Source organism: Rhinoraja longicauda, chromosome 2, assembly GCF_053455715.1.
Source record: "Rhinoraja longicauda isolate Sanriku21f chromosome 2, sRhiLon1.1, whole genome shotgun sequence".
Taxonomy (NCBI): Eukaryota; Metazoa; Chordata; class Chondrichthyes; order Rajiformes; family Arhynchobatidae; genus Rhinoraja; species Rhinoraja longicauda.
The window spans coordinates 37544634-37565425 of NC_135954.1; the positions used below are offsets into that span (position 1 = coordinate 37544634).

Genomic DNA, 20792 nt, shown 5'->3' on the forward strand with positions numbered 1-20792 from the left:
TCCAGCTTTTTCTGTCCCATGATCTAGCCGACTTCCCTGGCTGCCACTGTCCTACTGGTGTAAGCGGCCGGCAGGCGGGCGCTAGGACCCTGCGGTGTGTCTGATGTGTGGGGGTTGCGGGAGCTGTCATGGGCCGTGCCGGGCCGGGAGGGTGGGAGGGCGCTAAGACCCCGCGGTGTATCTGATCTTTCTGTGGGGGTTGCGGGAGCTGTCATGGGCCGGGCCGGGAGGGCGCTAGCGGGAGCTGTCATGGGCAGTGCTGGCCGAGCGGGCGGACGCTAGGACCCCGCGGTACATCTGATCTTTCTGTGGGGGTTGCGGGAACTGTCATGGGCAGTGCCATCTGGGCGGGCGGGCGCTAGGACCCTGCGGTGTATCTGATGTGTGAGGGTTTGCGGGAGGGCGCTAGGACCCTGATGTGATGTGTATCTGATGTGTGGGGGATTGCGGGAGCTGTCATGCGCAGTGCCGGCCGGCGGGCGCTGCTAACGTGTCACTGACTGAGCTCCACTTGTCTGTCGGCAGCCATGGAAGACGAGGAGCGGCAGAAGAAGCTGGAAGCGGGCAAAGCCAAGGTAAGACCCCGCCGTGTTGGGGACGGGGAGGTGCAGGCAGCCCGGCCTCCGCCTGTTGCTGCGGCCGCCCACTCGGGTCGGGTCGTGCCGGGCCGGGCCGCGCCGCCGCCCCCCAGGTGCTGCCCAGGGACGCTCCACTCCCCAGCACTCTCCCCAGCCCAGCTTTGTCACCGGCTCTGCAGGCGCCAGCGAGCTGGGGGCGAGCGGCCCGCAGGCCTCTCACGTTGCAGTGCTATTTTTTTGTTTAAATGCTATGACAAGTGATTGCAGATCACGACCAAGGCCTTTGTTCTGTTGTTGAAGTCAACGTGTTAAGCAGAATGGATACAAAAACATTTGCCATAAGACGAAATGGAACTGACCGCTCAGTGAATATTAAACAAACACAACAAAAATCAGGGCATTTGTTTAAATGCAGCTTTTTAAAAACAAGATTGTTTTATTATCCGGGTTGACAGCTCTTAATACTGCGAATCTGTTGGCGTACATGCTTTTCAACGTCTGGAAGTACATGGAAGATAATGCAGTTTGTGAATACTGCAGACAAAGCTACTTGAGTATAACAAGGAGCTCCAAAAACGTCTGTGTACAATATGTTACATAATTTAGATTTAGTGTTTCATATCCCTAATTCGTACAGTAGACTCGCTGAAATAAGTAGTTGTCCTACAATGTTTGGAAAGTTGCTCAACTAGTTTCATTATTAGCATCTTTTCATGCTGTGGAATTGTGTATGAATAATGAGAACACCATTTTCTTAAACAGTAAAATTTGTTAAAATTAAGTGTTAAATATCATCCACATTTTTGATATAGCTTTGTGTGTAACATCACAGTAAAACCTAATTGATCAGGTTGGACAGAACTGCTCAGAATTTGATTTGTGACAATAATATCTCAGTGAAGATAATTTAACTTCAATTGAACTACATTGTTTTGCATCCACCTGCTGTTCCATACAACTTCAAAACTAATGGATTGTAATGCAATTATTATGAAAGAAAAAATGCTACATCCACCAAGATGGATTGGCAGGCAAAAGGTAACAGACAACTTGAAAACCATGATGTCTGGGTTAAAGCTTTTAAAAGAATTCTATATCACTAGACTGGTTTCAGGATTTGGCAGGTCAGGTAATGGGATGTTCCCTCTGATTGGGAAGTCTGAAGAAGGGTCTCGACCCGAAATGTCACCCATTCCCTCTCTCCTAGATGGTGCCTGACCTGCTGAGTTACTCTAGCATTTTGTGATACCTTAAGATTGGGAAGTATAATTTGAGAATATGTAATTGGCTATTTAGGACTGAGATAGAAACATAGAAACATAGAAAATAGGTGCAGGAGTAGGCCATTCGGCCCTTCGAGCCTGCACTGCCATTCAATATGATCATGGCTGATCATCCAGCTCAGTAGCCTGTACCTGCCTTCTCTCCATACCCCCTGATCCCTTTAGCAAAAAGGGCCACATCTAACTCCCTCTTAAATATAGCCAATGAACTGGCCTCAACTACCTTCTGTGGCAGAGAATTCCACAGACTCACCACTCTCTGTGTGAAGAAATGTTTTCTCATATCGGTCCTAAAAGACTTCCCCCTTATCCTTAAGCTGTGACCCCTGGTTCTGGACTCCCCCAACATCGGGAACAATCTTCCCGCATCTAGCCTCTCCAACCCCTTAAGAATTTTATATGTTTCTATAAGATCCCCCCTCAGTCTTCTAAATTCCAGCGAGTACAAGCCCAGTCTATCCAGTCTTTCCTCATATGAAAGTCCCGCCATCCCAGGGATCAATCTGGTGAACCTTCTCTGTACTCCCTCTAAGGCAAGAACGTCTTTCCTCAGGTTAGGAGACCAAAACTGCACACAATACTCCAGGTGCGGTCTGACCAAGGCCCTGTACAACTGCAGCAGAACCTCCCTGCTCCTAAACTCAAATCCTCTTGCTATGAATGCCAACATACCATTCGCTTTCTTCACTGCCTGCTGCACCTGCATGCTTGCTTTCAATGACTGGTGCACCATGACACCCATGACAGATGAGCAGAATTATTTCGAAATGAGCGGGATAGGGTGAATGCACAGTTTTTTTTCAAGGTAAGAGAATCAAGAGATAGAAGACATAGATTCAAGGTGAGAGTGGAAAGATGAGAAGGTGTTCAGGACAACTGTTTCCCAAGGAGGGTGTGTGATTTGTTTGGAGCGAGCAGCCAGGCGCAGTAGTTGAGGGATATAGTTGAAAAATACTGAAGGCTCAGAGAGCTGGATAGCTCTCCTACACCCATTTCTTAAATTCTTTCGTGTCACGTAAGATAAATACATAACATTTGGAGTTAATCCAAATTCTCACCTGTTGATATTAAGCCAAGATATACTTTGGTTTTGGTTTTGATTTTGCGGGTGTGAGGAGATAATGATGCAGATGTGAGTTCACCTTTTTATTAAAATGTTGTATTTTGGTTCTGGATTCATGAAGATTGTGAAGTGTGCTGTAATGGCAGTAGATCAAGGATCATAGGAATGGTTTAATCTGAATGTTAACATTCAAATTCCTTTACTGCAACAGTGTGGCATAAATATTGCCACGTTAATTTCCTCTGTCTGCAGAAGTAACCGGCAGAGTGGTCAGTTATTTTTTTCTTTCATGGATGGGTATCAAGGGGTTATTGAGTGTGTGCAGGAATGAGGGATAGAGGTAAAAAATCAATCATGTTCTTATTGAATGGCAGAGTAAGAATGGGGCATTGAGTGGCTTATTTCTATTTTTTTTATTCCTATGAATCTAGGTTTTGTGGATCAGACCAACTGTTTGGTAATTCTTTGAGAAGCAGTGCATCTGCTTGAACTACTTCAGTCCTTGTGATGAAGGTATTATTGCAGTTGGGGAATTAAATGATTTTGATCCAATAGCGAAGGTGGTACAGCAATATTCCATACCTCTCTTCTGTAGTAACTGATGCAGGTTCTCGTTCTGAAATGTCAACCATTCTGCTGCCTTCACTGATGCACTCTGATCCACTCAGTTCCTCCAACAGTTTATATTTTGTTCCACATAACAGCTTGTGCAGTGTTTTGTGTCTCTACATTCAGAATAAAGTTGGATGTTCAGTGTAAGTAAAGGCACAGATTATCAAGGGGCGAGTGGATAGTGAGTGGAGTATTATTGGTGGTGTTTAGTTTCCCCATTGGAGAATATAGTTGCCTGGCATTTAAATTGACAGCTAATAGTAAGGAGGATAGTCGTAGGCTACAAGATGATATTGATCAGTTAGTAAAATGGGCAGCTGTGAGAGGGACTGGATAGATTAGGTTTACTTTTGTTTGGGTGGATGTTGTGGATCAATACAGATAAATGGTATTTGTGAAGATAGGTTCTTGATGGTTGGTGAGGACAGTTTGGGCCAAAGTGCTCGGTGACTGTAGCATATGACATCGAAGCGACCTAAAAATCATATCAGTAGCAGGATGAATGATGTTGAGATCTTCCTGCATGCAGGCCCTGGCAGCTTCATTGTCTGGGCAGCTGCAATTTTGTATTGAACACTGTACAGTCTTCGAGCATATTCACTTCAGATCCTATGAAGGAAAGCCTTTCGCTGAAGCACATCAAAATGTTTGTGCCTGGATCACTCTTGAGGAACTCAAACAAACTTTGTTGTTTGTGATATCCATTAATGACTTGGATGTGAATGTAGGAGACAGAGTTAATAAGTTGTGCGGATAATGCAAATATTGTTGGTGATGTGGATAGAGAGGATGGTTGTCTAAGGCCACAGCAGGATATAGATCAGATGGAAAGCTGAATAGAGCATTAGCAGAGGGATTTTAACCTCGACAAGTGGGGCAGCACGGTTGCGCAGCGGAAGAGCTGCTGCCTTACAGTGCTTGCAGTGCCAGATACCCGGGTTCGATCCTGACCACGGGTGCTGTCTGTACAGAGTTTGTACGTTCTCCCCATGACCGTGTGGGTTTTCTCAGAGATCTTCGGTTTCCTCCCACACTCCAAAGAGTACATGTTTGTAGGTTGCTAAACTTTTTGAAGTCGGTGAGTTCTTAAATATACCTTAAATATACCTGGACTATCTCCGACATCTCTCTCCCGTTTCTGGACCTCACCATCTCCATCACAGGAAACAGACTAGTGACTGACATCTACTATAAACCCACTGACTCGCACAGCTATCTGGACTACACTTCTTCGCACCTGGTCTCCTGCAAAAAGTCTATCCCCTACTCCCAATTCCTCCGTCTACGCCGCATCTGCGCCCGGGATGAGGTATTTCACACTAAGGCATCAGAGATGTCCTCATTCTTCAGGAACGGGGCTCCCCCTCTTCCATTATAGATGAGGCTCTCACTAGGGTCTCTTCTACATCCCGCAGCTCCGCTCTTGCTCCCCCTCCCCCCACTCGTAACAAGGACAGAATCCCCCTCGTTCTCACCTTCCACCCCACCAGCCAGCGTATCCAACAAATCATCCGCCAACATTTCCGTCACCTACAACGGGACCCCACCACTGGCCATATCTTCCCTTCCCCTCCCCTTTCTGCGTCCCGCAGAGACTGTTCCCTCCGTAACTCCCTGGTCCACTCGTCCCTTCCTACCCAAACCACCCCAACCCCGGGCACTTTCCCCTGCAACTGCACGAGATGCAACACCTGTCCCTTTACCTCCCCTCTCAACTCCACCCAAGGACCCAAACAGTCTTTCCAAGTGAGACAGAGGTTCACCTGCACCTCCAACCTCATCTATTGCATCGGCTGCTCCAGATGTCAACTTATTTACATCGGCCAAACCAAACGCAGGCTCGACGATCGCTTCGCTCAACACCTGTGCTCAGTCCGCATTAACCAATCTGATCTCCCGGTGGCTGAGCACTTCAACTCCCCCTCCCATTCCCAGTCTGACCTTTCTGTCATGGGCCTCCTCCAGTGCCATAGTAAGTCCCACCGGAAATTGGAGGAACAGCACCTCGTATTTCGCCTGGGCAGCTTGCAGCCCAGTGGTATGAACATTGACTTCTCTAACTTTAGTGTTCCTCTGTCCCTCTCTTCCCCTCCCCCTTCCCAGATCTCCCACTGTCTTCCTGTTTCCACCTATATCCTTCCTTTGTCCCGCCCCCCTGACATCAGTCTGAAGAAGGGTCTCGACCCGAAACGTCGCCCATTCCTTCTCTCCTGAGATGCTGCCTGACCTGCTGAGTTACTCCAGCATTTTGTGAATAAACATGTTTATAGGTTAATAGGCTTGGGTTTGTATACTTGTTAGAAGTGTAAATTGTCCCTAGATGTGGGCAAGTTGAGCCGAAGGGCCTGTTTCCAACCAGATTTGAGCAACTTTTCTTCATTTTCACTTGGATGCCATCACTTTGACTGTGCTAAAATATCTTGGCTTGAGAAGCACCTCGTTTTTGGGCATAATCGTCAGTATTGTAGATAGGTCGATGTCTGACGTGAAAGCTTTTCCAACATTTAGTTTGCTCATCTTTTCCTTGCCATCATACGGAATTAATCTAATCAGCTGAAAGCCAGTTTCTATGATTGGAGGAGGCAGAGATGGATTATTCATTTGAACTTCTGGCACAGGATGATTACAAGTGCCATCTTATTCACATGATACTCCAGGCTGACTGTCCCGTTCCCTCTAGTTCTGTGTTACACCACTTTTGCATCCTCTCCCTACACATTAGGGGACATTTACAGAGACCAGTGAACCTACAACCCCACACATCTTTGGGATGTGAGATTAAACTAGAGCATCTGGAGGAATCCCACGTAGTCAAAGGGAGAATGTGCAAACACTACACAGACATCACCTGAGGTTAGGATGGAACCCAGATCTCTGTGCTGTGAGGCAGCAGCTCTACCAGGTAAATTGTTGCATAATGAGGATTAACTGCCATAATTACAGGCAGGATGTGGAGGCTTTGGAAAGGGTGCAGAAGAGGTTTAGTGGAATGATCACTTCATTAGGGGGTATCAGTTACAAGTAGAGGTTGGACAGACTTAGATTGTTTTCATTGGAATGCTGAAGATTGCAGGGAGATCCGATAGAAGTTTATAAAATGATGAGAGGTATAGATAGGGTAGATGGTCAGAACCTTTTTCCCAGGATGGCAAAATCAAAGACTAGAGGGCATAGTTTTAAGATGAGAGGGGCAAAAGTTAAAGGAGATGTGTGGGGGATAATAATATACACAGAGTGGTGAGTGCCTGGAACATGGTGCCAGGTGTGATTTATGAGGCAGATATAATAGTGGTATTTAAGATAATTTTTGATAGCTGTATGAATATGCAAGGAATGGAGAGAGAAGAATTGTATGCAGGCAGATAAGAGTTGATCTTGGGATTATGTTCGGCACAGACATTGTGAGCCAAGGGACCTATTCTTGTGCTGTACTGTTCTATGTTCTAATTAATTTGTGTTTCCAATTCACTAAACATAAATGTCACAGTCCAATTTGTATAGACGTGCCTACGATGCAAGTTCTGTTGACTAATCAAACTTTATATTTTGCAGCTTGCCCAATTCCGGCAACGGAAAGCTCAAAATGATGCTCAGAATCCAGTCAAAAAACAGAAAAAGAAGAAGAAGAAAGTAGCTAATAAAGGGGAGGAACAGCTGCACCGTGCCACATCTAAACATCAATTGCAAGGCAGCAATGCTCGTGCAGAGAGAGGGCCAGCAGGTGATGGTGCAGATTTTATAATTAAAAGGACTTTACACAGTGGAGAGGTGATCAAACAGGATCAAACGTATACTATTGAGGTGAGAACCATGCATCCTGTTTTCATTCAGTCAAGTAAAGGTTTTATTGATGTACAGCTGGAGACCGTTAGTATCCCGGTCTCTCGTTGGCATTAGTTGACATTAACTTATCTCTCCCTCAGCAGGAATGTTTTGTACAGTTCTATAGGAAGATTCCATGTGTCAGTTCACTCTTGAGATTATGAAACATTGGAAAAATAATCTCACGTTGTGGCACTTAACAATGTCATGTTCTCGACTCTGCAGGCAGCAGCTTCTTCACTTTGATATTCTAATCCCTTTGTAATAAAGATTAATGTATCATTTGTTTTCCTAATTTTTTTTCAGCATCCTCATTTAGCTTTGATTTGTATGCAAAAGGACATTGAGTTCTTCTGAATCTCATTTGTTAGTCCCTTAGCTTTTTTTAATTTACTGATTTAAGAAACATTTAGACAGGTACATGGACAGTGCAGGTTTATTGGGATATGGGCCAAATGCAGGCAGGTGGGACTAGTGTAGATGGGACATGTTGGCCGGTTGTGGGCAAGGTGGGCCAAAGGGACTGTATTCACGCTGTAAGACTCTGACTATGAATCTTTACTTTTTCTATTTCTAGGTCCAAAAAACAGATAATTTTACATTCTCCACATTAAATTTCATTTGTCACGCACTTGCCCACTCATTGTGTTTTCCTGACAGCTTAATATCTACATATCTTTTGCATTGTCACTCAAGTTGGGTTTAATGCACTCTGATGCAGATGGCAAATATATGCAGTGTCAGTATTGATCTTCGAAGTACCTCGCGACATCAAACCTGCCGACAAGAAAATTAGCCACTTTTTTAATAGACTTTTTAATTGGCACTGAGGCTTCAATTCATCTCGCAGATTAGCAGACAAAGCATGAATGGTCCCCTGCATCCACATGGTATCGCCGCAGGGAGAGTAGGGTGGGTGAGGAAGTATCGAGGCAGTGGGCAGAATCAAGCACAATCTGACTCTGGGTTCCATTTTTAAAGAGAATTGTATAATTTTACACCTGTATTTTACCTGCCTATTTTGCAAAAGCTAAAACAAAACAACTATCTAGTTTTGTTGCCATTATTCTACTGTTGTCAATTATTTTAGTTTAATAATTCATTCGTGGCCCTATTCCCATCCTGTCAATTTTATTACGCGGATTAAGAATATTATTGTTTTCATTTGTTTGTTGATAATTTTGCTATTCTTCTGCCTTTCACGTTGTTCTTGGATGTTCTTTATATTCCCCTTTCACAATTCATAAATTCCAGCTAATTTTTTATTTCAATGTTTTATTATAGAACAATACTTGTGTTGTGTTGTACAACAAATGCTTAACAAATTTTAATTAACAGTTCTTTATTTTTGGCCATCTTCTTAAGCTTCTGCTTTGTAAATTTATCTAATCTTTAGCTATTAATTGCTTCCCTTAGATTAGTTTGTTCTTTGTTTTGTATTGGTTTTAGGATATGTCACCTTATTTAATATTTCTAAAGGGCATTGGTTATATAGGTTCAGGTGAAAATGAGATGAGGTATTTAGATCAGACGATGAATAGGTTAAAAGAGAGTAAAGATCAAATAGGGTTATTCTTATTGTAGTACAATCTTAAGAAAGCCTCTGTCAGTGTAAGGTTCTCTGTCTGAAAAAATGGTTAATTAGATTTACTGTTGTGTTGTACGAAGAGGTTCATTTGGGCTTGAATTAATGTGCTGTAGGATGCTTGTATCTGACAGTGCAGATGTTATTATCTCTAGTTGAAATTTATTTTGTCAAGGTTTGTTGCTATGGTTTCCATGGAATTCCAACATTATACAATCAAAAAGGACTACACATGTAGGTGTAGATGCTTTGTAAAGTATGCCTTAATTTAAATATTTGTCATGATTTTTCTGTTTTCTCTCTCGTCCTTGGTTTAATAGCTTTTGAAAAAGTTGAAATGGACAATGCTGAATTTTATACTTAAGCCGTACCTTTTTATTTTTTGTCCTAAAATGGACGAATACAATTTGTGCACTGCCACTTAAAGGCTATTATATGTGTTATTGTTTGATCTCTGTCTTCAACTCCATTAAACAAATGGGATTACGGAAAATCCTTCCCAGACTTGTCTGTCCTCAAATGCCATTGGTTTATGCTTAATACATAATGACAGCCAAGTTGTATTTTTAACCAATGAGTTCATAATAAACCAATCCAGGGCAGACTGGGATACAGCAAAGGCTTTGACCTCAGTGTGAAGATGGGATTGTGTTATCATATCATATCATATATATACAGCCGGAAACAGGCCTTTTCGGCCCACCAAGTCCGTGCCGCCCAGCGATCCCCGTACATCAACACTATCCTACACCCACTAAGGACAGTTTTTATTTTTTATTTTTTATTTTTTACATTTTACCCAGCCAATTAACCTACATACCTGTACGTCTTTGGAGTGTGGGAGGAAACCGAAGATCTCGGAGAAAACCCACGCAGGTCACGGGGAGAACGTACAAACTCCTTACAGTGCAGCACCCGTAGTCAGGATTGAACCTGAGTCTCCGGCGCTGCATTCGCTGTAAAGCAGCAACTCTACGGCTGCGCCACCGTGCCGCCACCGTGTACGGACTTGTGCAAACACTGTCACAGGTGGATGCATTTGCATCAGATTGATTTTTCCGGGTTGGATCGAGTGGGTTTTACTTTTCTGCTTATTGTCTCTCCACCTTGTGATGCTGAGGATGAAAGGGTCAGCAGCTTTAAGTTCCTCGGTGTGCACATCACTGAGGACCTTTCCTGGACACTGCACACGGACACAATAACAAAGAAGGCCCACCAGCGGCTCTTTTTCCTGAGAAGACTGAGGAGCTTTGGCATGAACGCCAGCATCCTCACAAACTTCTACAGATGCACCATCGAGAGCCTGCTGACGGGCTACATTACAGTGTGGTACGGGAACTGTTCTGCCCACAGCCACAAATCACTACCGAGAGTGGTGAAGACGGCACAGCACATCACTGGCAACTGTCTCCCGGCCATTCAGGACATTTTCTACCGGCGGTGCCTGCGGAAGGCACGCAGCATCATCAAGGACCACAGCCACCCAGCACGCAGGCTGTTCTCCTTGTTACCGTCAGGCAGACGATGCAGACGATATGGCTGCGCGTACCACCAGACTTAAGAACAGTTTCTACCATCAGACCATCAGGCTTCTGAACTCATAAATACATTTCAAATTATATATGTTGATTATTTTTAATATTGTCTTTTTACCAATTTCTAATATTGTCTTTTTACCTTACTAATGTCATTTTTAAAATCTTATTTATCCTTGGAATATTACTGCTGAGGTGACCTGTTGTCTTGTCAAATACATTTCATTGTACCGTTGACCCTGTGCCAACCTACATATGACAAATAAAATGTATTATTATTATTATACCTGCCTTTGGACTTAACAAACATAGCCAGCTAGGACAAATTACTGCCAAACAATAACTAAGGCATCAAATATTAACATTTTTTTCATTTTTGATATTTTTCAACAACTTGGCTCTCATGCTCAATTCAACCTTTCTCTTTGGCCTCTTTGTCCTGGTTATGGGACATAATTTGATGTCAAATTATCTACTTTAGGTCATACATTCTAAACTGGAGTACTTGGGAGAAACCCAGGCGATCACAAGGAGGAAGTGTAAATTCCACACAGCATCAAAGACCAAGAGTGAACTCAGGTCACTGGAGCCATAAGGTAGTAGCTGCACCATTGTGCTGCCTAAGAAGGGCAATGGCCCCATTCAGTCCATGCGGGCGCTGAGACGTTTCGCGGCCGAACCGGGCGATGGAAGGCCCCGCGACCGAGCCGTGCGCAGCTAAGTCCCGCGGCCGAGCCGCACCGGGCGATGTTAGGCCCCGCGGCCGAGCCGCACCGGGCGATGTTAGGCCCCGCGGCCAAGCCGCACCGGGCGATGTTAAGTCCAGCGGCCGAGCCGCACCAGCGATGAAAAGTCCCGCGGCCGAGCCGCACCGGGCGATGTTAGGCCCCGCGGCCCGGGCACTGTTAAGTCCAGCGGCCGAGCCGCACCAGCGATGTTAGGCCCCGCGGCCGAGCCGCACCGGGCACTGTTAAGTCATGATCACATTGAATGGCGGTGCTGACAAATTTCCTTTATTGAAACAAACATTTTTTTTTAAAGGTGGATAACAACAGACAACAGTGCAGGTGAATGGTACACTTGCCTTCAATTGGCATTGAGTACAAGAGTCAAGAAGTCATGTTACAGCTTTATAGAACTTTGGTTTGGCCACATTAAGAGAATTGTGTGCATTCTGGTTGCCCCATTACCAGGAAAGATGCAGAGACTTTGGAGAGGGTGCAGAAGAGATTTTGTAGAATTCTGCCAAGATTGGAGGGCATTAGCTACATGGAGGGACAATAGGTGCAGGAGTAGGCCATTCGGCCCTTCGAGCCAGCACCGCCATTCAATGTGATCATGGCTGATCATTCTCAATCAGTAACCCGTTCCCGCCTTCTCCCCATACCCCCTGACTCCGCTATCCTTAAGAGCTCTATCTAGCTCTCTCTTGAATGCATTCAGAGAATTGGCCTCCACTGCCTTCTGAGGCAGAGAATTCCACAGATTCACAACTCTCTGATTGAAAAAGTTTTTCCTCATCTCCGTTCTAAATGGCCTACTCCTTATTCTTAAACTGTGGCCCCTGGTTCTGGACTCCCCCAACATTGGGAACATGTTTCCTGCCTCTAACGTGTCCAACCCCTTAATAATCTTATACGTTTCGATAAAATCCCCTTTCATCCTTCTAAATTCCAGTGTATACAAGCCTAGCCGCTCCAGTCTTTCAACATATGACAGTCTCGCCATTCCGAGAATTAGACTAGTAAACCTAGGCTGCACGCCCTCAATAGCAAGAATATCCTTCCTCAAATTTGGAGACCAAAACTGCACACAGTACTCCAGGTGCGGTCTCACTAGGGTCCTGTACAACTGCAAAAGGACCTCTTTGCTCCTATACTCATCTCCTCTTGTTATGAAGGCCAACATTCCATTGGCTTTCTTCACTGCCTGCTGTACCTGCATGCTTCCTTTCAGTGACAGATGCACTAGGACACCCAGATCTCGTTGTACGTCCCCTTTTCCTAACTTGACACCATTCAAGTTAGGAAAAGAGGACGTACAACGAGATCTGGGTGGACAAGAGGTTGGACAAACTCAGACTGTTTTCTCCGGAACATCAGAGTTTGAGGAGAGACCTGATAAAAGTATCTAAAATTGGGAGCCTATTTCCCAGAGTAGAAATGTATATCGCTATAACCGAGTAAGGAGTTATCATTGTATGTAGTTGAAACAAAGAACTGCAAATAATGATTAATACACAAAAGGACACAAAGTGCTGGGGTCACACAATGGGTCTGGCGAACACGATAGGTGACATCGGGATCCTTCTTCAGACTGATTCAGTCTGCTGAGTTATTTCACCTTAAAACTAGGCGCCATTGCCGCTGGTCTGCATCAGCGAGCCCTTCACCAGCTGCTGCATGATCCAGTTGAAGCGGCTGTTGTTGCGGCTCACGTTGTAGTCCCTGGTCAGCAGCGCTTTCTTCAGGCCGCTGCCAGCGACAAGACAAAAATATAAACCCAATAAATTTCAGTTAACTTAAAACTTCAAAATTTAAACATAAAACTTCAAACAGGATTCATTACATCATTAATATCTAAACATTTTTACAGTGATGGGTGATTAGATTGAGTATCTGAACTGAGGTCCTGGGTCTCTGTCCTGGGGGTCCCCCCTGGTGTCACTGGCACAAGTGTGGGTGTGTCAAGGCAATGGTAGTCTACTATTGCAGGCTGCAAAACTGTATGTCTGCTGTGATGGGAAAAATGTTGCCTGGCGATAATGTGGTGGTGACATCAGTGGTGGTCCCATCATTGACTGTGGCTGCAACACAGAAACATATCAATATTAAAGGGCAAATAAATAAAAGGCAAATAAATAAAAACTTTTAACAAGCTGTGTGTGACAAAATATTTAAAGTCCAATTCACAAAAAGCATTATAAATTAGCTACCTGGTGAGCCTGCTGTTGTGGTGGTCCCATCAGTGTCATCTGTTGTGGTGGTCCCAACAGAGTCTGTCCCACCTGCTGCTGTCCCATGTTTCCCATCTGCAGCAGATTCTGCAACACATGAAATAATTGCGAATATTTCATACATAAATATCAAAATTAAGGTCAAATATTAAAGTCAAATGTCCCCAAAATCCCACAGGAATCACTGAAAATATTTACCGGCTGGGAGAAGTTATGGGCCATTGTCATGGCAGCCATGGTGTAGTTAAACGCTCGTCCTCTGGGATTTTTAGCAGCTCAGTCTGCAGAAATCCAAGGAATGTGTCAACAGCCCTCTCATGTGGTGTCTGGGGCTGTATCATGAACAGTCTGCCTCCCTGGCCTCTTCTGCCTGTTGCATGAGCTGCAACATAAATGAGTAAGATACAGGTAATCATTTAAAAAAAAAAAAGAAGATGGATGGATGTGTGAGAAGAGAACTCTTTAAAAAAATTCCCCTAAGGTACTTACCGCCTTGATCTGCTCTTCCAGACCTGCCTCTCTCACCTCCGTTGTGGTGGAGCATGCAGTGCACCTGGCAGTTTTCCTGCTCCTTTTGCTGTGTTGCTGACTGGTGGAGGTGGTGGATCCAGAGGTTCCCTTAAGAGGATCAGACTCGTACTCACTCGAGGTTCTGGGAAGTGGTAACCTCTTGTCAAACTGGAAGGAAATAAATATGTTTTTACAAACTTTCATGACCATCAGGACATGGCAAGCAAGATGACAATCAAATAATCCATTTCACAATGATTTTGTTGTGATAATTACTTTCTTGGTGCTGCGTCGAGTCTCAACACGCACAATGTGTGACATCATGAAGGACCATTTCTCCAGGATCCACTCCTGCCTCTGTATCAGTGTTTTGCCACCAGACCCTGACTTGTTTGCCCTCTGGAACAGCTTCCCATATCTTGTCCCTTGGCTCTTGAAAAAGACACCTAGTTGTTCATCTGTAAAAATATATATATCATTGTAAATTGCCTGCTTGCAAGAGAATGGAGACCGCAGCTGCCACACAACATGAAGTTGGTACTTACAGGTGCATTCAGGGAACTCCTTGGCCTTGGCTTCAAGTAATGCTGTCTTCTCAGCTTTGTTCCTTTACGGCCAGTGATTTTTGACATAGAACAGCAGCAGTAGCAACAATCAGCAACAGCAGCAGCAATCAGCAGCAGCAGCAGCAGTAGCAGCAATCAGTGTGCGTGTGTGTGTGTGTGTGTGAGAGAGAGCAGAGACCGTAGTATTGTGTGGGGATAGTAAGGAGGAAGACCTGTGTGATCTCCCGGACAAGTTTCGATCGCCTAGCTTGGGGTCGGAGAGGAATTTCCCGGATTTTTTCCCCCAAATTGGCCTGGGTTTTTAATCCGGTTTTTCGCCTCTCCCAGGAGATCACTCAGTTCTTTTGGGTGGGCGGTTGGAGTAGCGTCCGGGTGGTAGTGTTTGGAAACCGAGCACGGGGCTTTGTTCTTACAGAGGCCCAGGAGCGGTTGGAGCAGACCACTCTGCAACGTTCCCAGTTAAGTGCTAGGGCAGTTTATTGTTCTGGGTGTCGGATGTGGGGAATCTGGGAGTCTGATAGCCTTCCAGACATCCACATCTGCGCCAGGTGCGACGAGATGGGGCTCCTAAGGGACCATATTAGGAACCTGGAGCGGCAGATTGATGACCTCCGTCTGGTCAGGGAGAGTGAGGAGGTTATAGAGAGGAGTTATAGAGAGGTGGTCACTCCAAGACCACGGGAGGTAGACAAGTGGGTCATGGTTAGGGGGGGCAAGGAGCAGAGGCAGGGACTAGAGAGTACCCTAGTGGATGGCCTACCTGGGGGCAGTGACGTCGCCCGGGCCTCTGGCACGGAGTCCGGCCCTGTTGCTCAGAAGGGTAGGGAAAGGAAGAAGAGAGCGATAGTGTTAGGGGACTCTATAGTGAGGGGGTCAGATAGGCGATTCTGTGGACGCAGTCGGGAGACCCGGATGGTAGTTTGCTCCCTGGTGCCAGGGTCAAGGATGTCAGGGAACGGCTGCAGGGCATCCTGAAGGGGGAGGGGAACCAGTCAGAGGTCATTGTACACATTGGAACCAACGACATTGGTAAAACGAGGGATGAGGTCCTGAAACAAGAATTTAGGGAGCTAGGTAGAGGATTGAAGTGCAGGACCTCTAAGGTTGTAATCTCTGGATTACTCCCTGTGCCACGAGCTAGTGAGTATAGAAATAGGAGGATAGAGCGTGGCTCAGGAGTTGGAGCAGGGGGGAGGGATTCGTTTTTCTGGATAATTGGGCCTGTTTCTGGGAAAGGTGGGAACGGTATAGGCCGGACGGTCTCCACCTTAACCAGAGGGGAACCAATATCCTGGCGGTGAGGTTTGCTAGCACTGTTGGGGAGGGTTTAAATTAATTTGGCAGGGGGTTGGGATACAGCATGGAGCTAGTATAGGGGGTGGGGAGAAGGTAAATATAGAGGAAAAAAACCTCTGTACAATGACCTCTGACTGGTCAGATTAGGAGGCAGAACAAGAATGCCCCAGCACAATGGGGTAGGGCAAGTCTGAACGGCATTTATTTTAATGCAAGGAGTATTGGAAGCAAGGGGGATGAATTGAAGGTGTTACTGAACACATGGGAGTACGACATTGTTGCCATTACGGAAACATGGTTGAAGGAAGGGCAGGACTGGCAGCTCAATATTCCAGGATATAGAATCTTCAGGAGAGACAGAGAGCAGGGAAAAAGGGGAGGGGATGTTGCAGTATTAATCAAATAATCTATTTCTACTGTAAGAAGGGATGACATATTAGCGGGTTCCTCAAATGAGGCTATTTGGGTGGAATTGAGAAATAGAAAAGGGGCATGCACCTTACTGGGTGTATACTACAGACCCCCAAACAGTCAGAGGGAAATAGAAGAACATATTTGTAGGCAAATCTCGGGGGGGTGTGAAAACAACAGGGTAGTAATAGTAGGGGATTTCAACTTCCCGAATATTGATTGGGATAGCCAAAGTGTCAAGGGCCCAGAGGGTGCAGTTCCTAAGGGTCATCCAGGAGGGCTTTTTGAGCCAATATGTTGAAAGTCCAAGAAGGGAGGGGCGGTATTGGACTTAATCTTGGGAAATGAGGCCAGACAGGTGGCTGAAGTTTTAGTAGCAGAGCACTTTGGTGACAGTGATCACAATTCAGTGATATTTAAGGTGGTAATGGAAAAGGATAAAGAGGGACCAGAGGGAAAAATTTTAAATTGGGGCAAGGCCGATTTTAATCTGATAAGGCAGAAGTTGGCCCTGGTGGACTGGGATCAGCTTCTCGTGGGGAGGACCGCATCAACAGTGGGAGTTATTCAAAGGAATAATTGAAAAAGTACAGAGGAAGCATGTTCCCCTAAAGTTTAAGGGTGGGACAAACAAGTCCAAAGAACCTTGGATGTCAAACGATATAGTAGGATTGATTCGAAAAAAAAGGGGGACTTTTGGAAGGCATAAAGAACTTAAGGCACAGGCATCATTAGAGGAATACAGAAGGTGTAGGGCGGTTCTTAAAAAATAAATTAGGAGAGCAAAAAGGGGCCATGAGATAGCACTAGCGGGTAAAATAAAAGAAAATCCCAAAGTGTTCTATAAGTATATCAAGGGTAAGAGGATAACGAGGGAAAGAGTGGGGCCCATCAGGGACCATAGTGGAAAGCTGTGTTTGGAGCCAGAGGATGTAGGAGATGTTTTAAATGAATTTTTTGCATCTGTTTTTACGAGGGAGGAGGGCGATGCGGACTTAGAAATGGAGCAGGAGGGTTGTGATGTTCTTGAGCATATTGCTATTGACAGGGAGGCGGTGCTAGAGGCTCTGGCAGGCTTAAAAGTGGATAAGTCTCCGGGCCCTGACGAGATGTATCCCAGGATGCTGAGAGAGGCAAGGGAGGAGATTGCGGGGGCTCTGACACAAATTTTCAGAGCCTCTCTTGCAACAGGGGATGTACCGGAGGACTGGAGGATAGCTAATGTGGTGCCATTATTTAAAAAGGGCAGTAGGGATAAACCTGGGAACTACAGACCGGTGAGTCTGACATCGGTGGTGGGGAAGCTGCTAGAAAAGATTCTGAGGGACAGAATCAGTCTTCACTTGGAGGATCGAGTGTTAATTAAGGATAGTCAACATGGCTTTGTTAATGGAAGGTCGTGTCTGACTAACTTGATTGAATTTTTTGAAGGGGTGACCAAGGAGGTAGATGGGGGTAGTGCAGTGGATGTGGTATACATGGATTTCAGTAAGGCTTTTGACAAGGTCCCACACAGGAGACTAGTCAAGAAGGTAAGAGCCCATGGGATCCAGGGCACCTTGGCAAAATGGATAAAAAACTGGCTTAGTGACAGAAGGCAGAGGGTGATGGTAGAAGGTTGCTTCTGTGACTGGAGGCCGGTGTCCAGTGGGGTGCCGCAGGGATCGGTGTTGGGTCCCTTACTGTTTGTAATCTACATTAATGATCTGGATGTCAACGTACAGGGCATGATCAGCAAGTTTGCAGATGACACAAAGTTAGGGGGGGGTGGTGAATAGCGAGGAAGGGATCTGCAAGCTGCAGGAAGATATAGATGAGATGGTCAGATGGGCGGAGCAGTGGCAGATGGAATTTAATCCTGAAAAGTGCGAGGTGATGCACTTTGGCAGAAATAACTTGGAGAGGGAGTACACCATGAATGGAAGGACCCTAGGGAAGACGGGGGTACAGAGGGACCTTGGAGTACAGGTACACAAGTCCTTGAAGGCAGCAGGACAGGTGGACAGGGTGGTCAAAAAGGCATATGGGTTACTGGCCTTCATTAGCCGGGGCATCGAATATAAAAGTAGGGGGGTAATGATGGAATTGTACAGAACACTGGTGAGGCCGCAGCTGGAGTATTGTGTACAGTTCTGGTCACCACATTATAGAAAGGATGTGATAACTTTGGAGAGGGTGCAGAGGAGATTCACCAGGATGCTGCCAGGGATGAAGGGCCTCGGCTATGAGGAGAGACTGAGCAAACTGGGGTTGTTTTCCCTGGAGCAGAGAAGGCTGAGAGGGGACATGATCGAGGTGTACAAGATCATGAGGGGCATAGATAAGGTAGATGGCGGGGAACTTCTTCCACTGGTGGAAGGTTCAACAACGAGGGGACATAGATACAGGGTAAGGGGAGGGAGGTTTCGGGGGGATGTGAGAAAGAACTTTTTCACCCAGAGGGTGGTTGGAGTCTGGAACTCACTGCCTGGGGTGGTGGTGGAGGCGGGAACACTCACAACGTTTAAGAGGCATTTGGATGGGCACTTGAAATGCTACAACATTCACGGCTACGGTCCAAATGCGGGAAAATGGGATTAAAATTAGACAGTGTTTGGTAACGGGCGGCGCGGACACGATGGGCCGAAGGGCCTCTTTCTATGCTGTAGGACTCTATGACTCTATAACTGAGGGTATGATTGGTACCACTCAACCAGCTCACCCTCTTGTTCCACACTAAACTCATATGGTCTCCTTGAGGCCTCACCAGTCCTCACCAGAGCTGGGGTGGTGGTGGGGACAAGGGCCACCTCCCTGGTCTCCTCCTGGGCCTCCTCCTCCTGGGCCTCCTCCTCCTGGATCCCCTCAGTCTCCACTTGCCTGGTGGGGGAGAATTGGGGTTGGACTCCTCGGTGCCATGTTGAGCTGCAGTCCTCCAGATGAAACGCACAGTCCTCGGGTGAAAAACGCACAATGTCCAGCCCTCAAGATAAGACGCACAATGTCCCATGACCACGGGCGTTTGCCACGGAGGCGCCAATGACGTAGTCGTAGGTGGTCGTACCTTGTCGCCAGTATGGTCGTACCTTTTCGTCGGTATGGTCGTACATTGTCGTAGATTGTCGCCCTCATTCATCAGCATCATAGCTGGCTGTTGTACCTTGACTTCTGTGGACGGGTTTTCCCAATGCCTGTTGCAACTTGACTTCTCTTGACGCCGGTACTTGTCGCCGGTTGACGTAGGTAGTCGCCAATGGAATTCATCGAAGTCAGCACCGGCGACAACCTACGTCACCTGGCGACAACCTACGACAGCACCTACGCAGTATACATCAAGCTACGATCATTGGCGTCAAACCCACTGATGCCGAAAATCTTTAAACATTTCAAAATCCAGCAGCGACCAGAAAAACGCTACAACTCTTTGGAGACTACTCACGACGACCATACAGATGACACCACGGTGACCGTGTGGCGACAGCCTAGTCGCCTGTGGTCGCCTAAAAAATCGCCTAAGTGGGACAGGCCCTTTTCAATTGATATCCTCATTATAGTGTAGGAAGGAACTGCAGCTGCTGGTTTAAACCAAAGATAGACACAAAATGCTGGAGTAACTCAGCGGGACAGGCAGCATCTCTGGAGCGAAGGAATGGGTGACGTTTCAGGTCGAGACCCTACAGGAGAGTCTGTAACAACATGAAACATCCTAATTATAGTGCTGGGAACAATTAATTCAAAAGAAAGCAAACAATGTTAGTGTAAAGGAAGGATTTCGGAGAGAAGGGGAGCGTGAAGGTTAGTGCATGGGTGGGGAGTAGTTGGGATGCCTGGTTAAGAGAGGGGAAGACCCAGTGGAATATATGTCATTTGCAAATGTTAGTTTTCAAGCACTCAAAGATTTTTTGTGCTTTTTTCTTACCCTATTTCTTACAATATATATACCTAATATATCCAGTGGGACCTTGTTAAATGCCTCCATGTAGACAATGTCTACTGCCCTGCCCTTGTCAATCCTCTTTGTCACCTCTTCAAAAAAACCTCAGCAGTCCTTGTGTTTCTAAATGTCCTCAGAATCCCCTTCTATAACTTTCCCTTTGTTCCTGTCAGATTCACCAGCCTGCAGTTCCCTGGCTTGTCCTTGCAGCATTGTTAAATAGTCTAGCCTCCCCTGCTCTATTGGCTAAATATATATATTTGTGAGAGAGAGTGGATCTGAGGGGCCCCTACCCCATATCCTATGAGCAGTTTAACGGTATGAACATTGAATTCTTTAATTTCAATCCCCTCCTTTATTCCCATGCGACTCAGCTCTAACCCAGTGCATTCCTATTTCTCCCACCATCACCCCAACCATCCTCTCTCATCACCCTGCTCCTTTCTCCTCTTTTGTACATTCATCTTCCATCCCAGTCCCCCCAATTTCCCTTTTATTCCCTCCCATTATCCACCCCCTGTACCCTTCCACCCACGTCCCTTACATTTAATCCCTCTCCTTATCCAACACTCATTTGTCACCTTTTTACTTCTCACTTTTGTCACTCACTCCTCCATCTGCTAATCCTCCCCCTCACCTGTATCCACCTATCACTTGCTAGG

General features: G+C 45.9%; 2 protein-coding genes across 9 annotated transcripts in view; one reads left to right on the top strand and one right to left on the bottom strand.

The window, feature by feature from the left end:
- The first annotated feature begins 465 nt into the window (after positions 1–465).
- The window catches only part of akap9 (A kinase (PRKA) anchor protein 9), a 179119-nt gene continuing 158792 nt past the window's right edge, over positions 466–20792 (top strand). For 5 of the 8 annotated variants that reach the window (XM_078417466.1, XM_078417460.1, XM_078417473.1 and 2 more), the window contains exons 1-2: positions 1543–1616; positions 7089–7337. In XM_078417466.1, the coding sequence (XP_078273592.1) occupies positions 1548–1616; positions 7089–7337 (318 nt within the window). In that variant the 5' untranslated portion in view covers positions 1543–1547. Of the gene's footprint in view, positions 576–1542; positions 1617–7088; positions 7338–20792 lie in introns of those variants that run through there. The other 3 variants (XM_078417471.1, XM_078417498.1, XM_078417507.1) reach the window with 2 other exon arrangements.
- Positions 13698–19306, bottom strand: LOC144610557 (uncharacterized). The gene is made up of 5 exons (XM_078429365.1): positions 19197–19306; positions 14490–14551; positions 14221–14402; positions 13924–14112; positions 13698–13816 (listed from the first exon to the last, which is right to left on the bottom strand). The coding sequence occupies exons 1-5, from the start codon at positions 19304–19306 to the stop codon at positions 13772–13774; spliced, it is 588 nt and encodes a 195-aa protein (XP_078285491.1). The 3' UTR covers positions 13698–13771.